Here is a 3360-nt window from a genome sequence, read left to right as displayed (position 1 = left end):
GGGCACAGCCGTGGGCCGCCGGGCCTCCCGGTGGGGAATTTCTTCCTTCGCTTTGGTTTCTGACGTCAGAGGCTAAGGCGCCCCTGAGGCTGGTGTGGCCCTGCGGGCAGCAGGCACTGCCCGTACAACGTGATCAGCGCTGAGTCTCAGCTGGTGGAGGGGGCACTGTCCTGCCCACACCCCAGGGGGGGACAAGGACGGTGGCCCGGGCTGGCCTCCTGAGCCCGGCATCTTCCGTGGCTCTTACACCCCTGCACGGGCGTGGGCCGCCCTGGGGGGCGTGGCTCTATTGCTAGCTCGGGAGGGTCCTCTGCCCAGCTCAGCCCCGCCCCTCTGCGTACTGTACCTGAAACGGCTCAGGGGTGGGGAACACAACAGAGTCAGAATCGGAACCAAGGTCTCAGACACACGGGGGAAACCAGGGTCAGACACACACGCCATCGTGGGGGCCAGGCAGCGAGCCGCTGGCCGGGAGGGCGCACTGTCCTGTGGCCGGGCCTGGCCTGGGCTGCGGGGTGTGGTGTGTGCTACAGTCTGACTGCTGCTAGGGGCGGGCCTCTTGCTAGTAGGGGGTGAAGCGGCTGTGCCCTCCGCGGCAGAGGCTAGCCTGCAACATCAAAGATGGAAAACAGCCAATCAGTACCGCCTTCCCGGAGGGGGCGGAAAAGCAAAAAGAAAAAAATAAGAAGGAAGAACCAAAGGAGAAATAGTGAACCCCCGTTTTCTGCCCCCCTCGCGGTTTGCCTGGGGGAGGGTGGGTGTGGCTGTTCTGGCCGCGGGCAGGTGGGGTGGGGGAGGCCTGGGGCCTGGGCCTGTTTCTGGTGCCGGGTGGTCTCGTCTCTGGCTGGGGGGCGGGGGCGGGGGGAGCATCTGCAGCCACAGGCTCCCAGGTAAGAAGGTGTGAGTGTGTCCTGGGGACTCTGGCTAGAGCCTGGCCCTTTGTTGCCCCTTCTCCTTCGTTCGGGAGGTCTGAGCAGGAGCCCTACTCCTGGCGCCCCAGGACTGCTGTGGGGTCTGAGTTATCCAGACATGGCGGGGGGTGGGGGGTGGACCCTGTCAGGGTTCCCCGGCCTTGGCTTCTCTGACATTCTTGCTGTCCCGGGCTCAGCTCCGGGGCCAGGGAGGCCTCTACAGGAACCTCCCACCCCACCCACCAGTTTTGTCAGAAAAGGCAAGAGAACAGCAAGGGCCAGAAAAGTTGGGGGAAAAATAGAAAAACCTTAAAAAGAAAACCTAAATGGGGCCTCGGAGAGCTCACGGGGGCCTTTAGCGAGCAGCTGTGCGGAGGGCTGAGCTGATCCCGGAGCCGAGGGGCTGGGCGCCCAGCGCAGGGCTCCATCCGGGAGCGGGGGCCTCCCAAGGGCTGCTCCCCCGGCTGCCAGCACTCCCCGCGCCTGCTGGCGTGTCTGAGGCTCGTTAAAGATCAAAAAACGCAGAACAAAACCCGGGAGGGCGTCATCAAAACCAAAGGAGGTGAAGACACCCCATGGCGCCGCGCCCCCCACTCACCCCCAGGCGTTTTCATCTTTGATGCTGGACTCCGCTAGCTAATGCCCTGCCGGGGACAGCCTGGGGGGGCGGTCAGGGGCAGGTGTCCACGGGAGCAGGCTTGGGGCAGAGCGGCCCGGGCTCCATGTGCTGACAGCAGGCGCACACACAGACACACACACACACACACACACACTGGCTCTCAGGGGTGCGCCCGTCCCCAGGGAGGGCCTCCAGGCAGGAGCCGGGTGGGGACGAGACAGAGGGCAGCCCTGTTCCCCATCCACGCGAGGGAAGGCACAGCAGGGGGGCAGGACAGGACCACGGCACGAACACACCCACACGAGGGGGCCCTGCCTGCCTCTGGAGCAGCTGCGGGGAGGGCTGGTGGGTTTCCTGTGGGAAGGGAGGCCCGGCTGGGCTCCAGGGTCGCGCCAGGACGGTCAGGGGCCGGATGTCGTCCCCGGGCAGCTGGCCGGCAGGGCACACCCACCTCCTCCTCACTCCACGAGGGCACGAAGGGCCGGTCCCCACCCCCAACTCAAAGGCAGGCCTCGGTCCTCCCCGCCACCAGGCCCGAGGCCCTGGCCTGTGTTCTGGGTGGGTCTCCCCAGGACCTGCCTGCGTCCCCTCCCCCCTCCTCGCACGGCCGCGCCAAGGCCGGCCCGCCCCACTCCTTACCATGGTCCCGATGCTGTAGGCGGCCGTGGGGCCGATGGGGTGGTGGTAGGGGTCGGCAGCTGTGTAGACTCGGCCGTAACTGGGGAGACAGCACAGGGAGGGGTGGGGCGAGGGGGGCAGGTGAGGGGGGAACAGACCCCCACCTCTTCCCAGACATTTCCTGAGCACCTCCCGGCAGCGGGGTCCCTCCCTGGCGCACCCTCCCCGTGGTCCCCCTGCCTGTTTGGAAGGAGGGGCCGGCCACACTGGCCACCCTCTCGGTGCCCCCCCTGTGCCGACCTGGGGGGACCTGCTCTGGGAGGTGCCCCGGGACCAGAAAAGGGGCCTCACAGCTCATGTGGAGGAAAGACCCCTGGAAAGAAGGAGGCCACGTTCAGGGAAGGGGCTCAGAGATGGGAAGGTCCGGGGACGCGGGGGCAGGGACTTGGCCACCAGGAGGGAGGTGGCCTGTGCCCTCTGTGACCTTCCTCTCACTCAGTACATTTCGTGGGTCAAATGCCAGCTTCTCAGAGGCCGGGGCCGGGCGGGGCCTGCCGTGCACCTGACACACACCTGAGCCGAGAGGCTGTGAGGCAGGTGTGGCCTGGGGACCGGGTGCCGCCTCGCACCGGGAGGGAGGACCAGGCGGTCCCCAGGCCAGAGCCGCCCCGAGGACACGAGCAACCGCTGCCCTCCTTAGAGTGCGGCCATGTGCCCTTCCCCAAGCGGCTCTGAGGCCAATGGGCCGAGTGCCCACAGGGAGCGGTGCCAGCTGGGCCACGGTGGGGGACCCCTGGACCTGACCACAGAACGCACAGCGCCCCCCCCAACCCCCGGGCGGAGGCTGCTGCTCTCAGGGTCACAGCCCTCCCCGCCTGGTCCTGTCACACAGGAGGCCGTGGCCACAGCCGCCTCCGCCTGGAAGCACCTTGGATGGACGGCGGGCGGGCGGGGCCTCCAGAGCTGGGGGAGGGGCTGTCTGCTCCCTGAGAACTGGGGTCCCCCGCCTCCCCGCCGTGAAGCAGGGAGTGACGACAGCAGCTGTTTTGAGGTCTCCAAGCCCATTCAGACCTGCTCTCCTCTGTCCAGTCCCTGCGTCCACGTGGGGAGCCATCCCCAGGCCCCTGAGCAGCGGGTGGGGCTTCTGGTCTGTGGGATCCCCGCCCTGCGGGCCCGGAGTGCTGGCTCCCGGTCCCCAGCCTCCTGTCCCTG

General features: G+C 67.7%; 1 protein-coding gene across 1 annotated transcript in view; it reads right to left on the bottom strand.

Annotated features, from left to right (window-relative positions):
* The window catches only part of RBFOX3 (RNA binding protein, fox-1 homolog (C. elegans) 3), a 15078-nt gene that overhangs the window by 991 nt on the left and 10727 nt on the right, over positions 1-3360 (bottom strand). The window contains exon 11 of the mRNA XM_014531720.1: positions 2170-2272. Within this exon, the coding sequence (XP_014387206.1) occupies positions 2170-2272 (103 nt within the window). The remainder of the gene's footprint in view (positions 1-2169; positions 2273-3360) is intronic.

This window comes from Myotis brandtii, unplaced genomic scaffold, assembly GCF_000412655.1.
Source record: "Myotis brandtii unplaced genomic scaffold, ASM41265v1 scaffold825, whole genome shotgun sequence".
Classification (NCBI taxonomy): Eukaryota; Metazoa; Chordata; class Mammalia; order Chiroptera; family Vespertilionidae; genus Myotis; species Myotis brandtii.
This window is presented reverse-complemented; position numbering and strand designations above follow the sequence as displayed.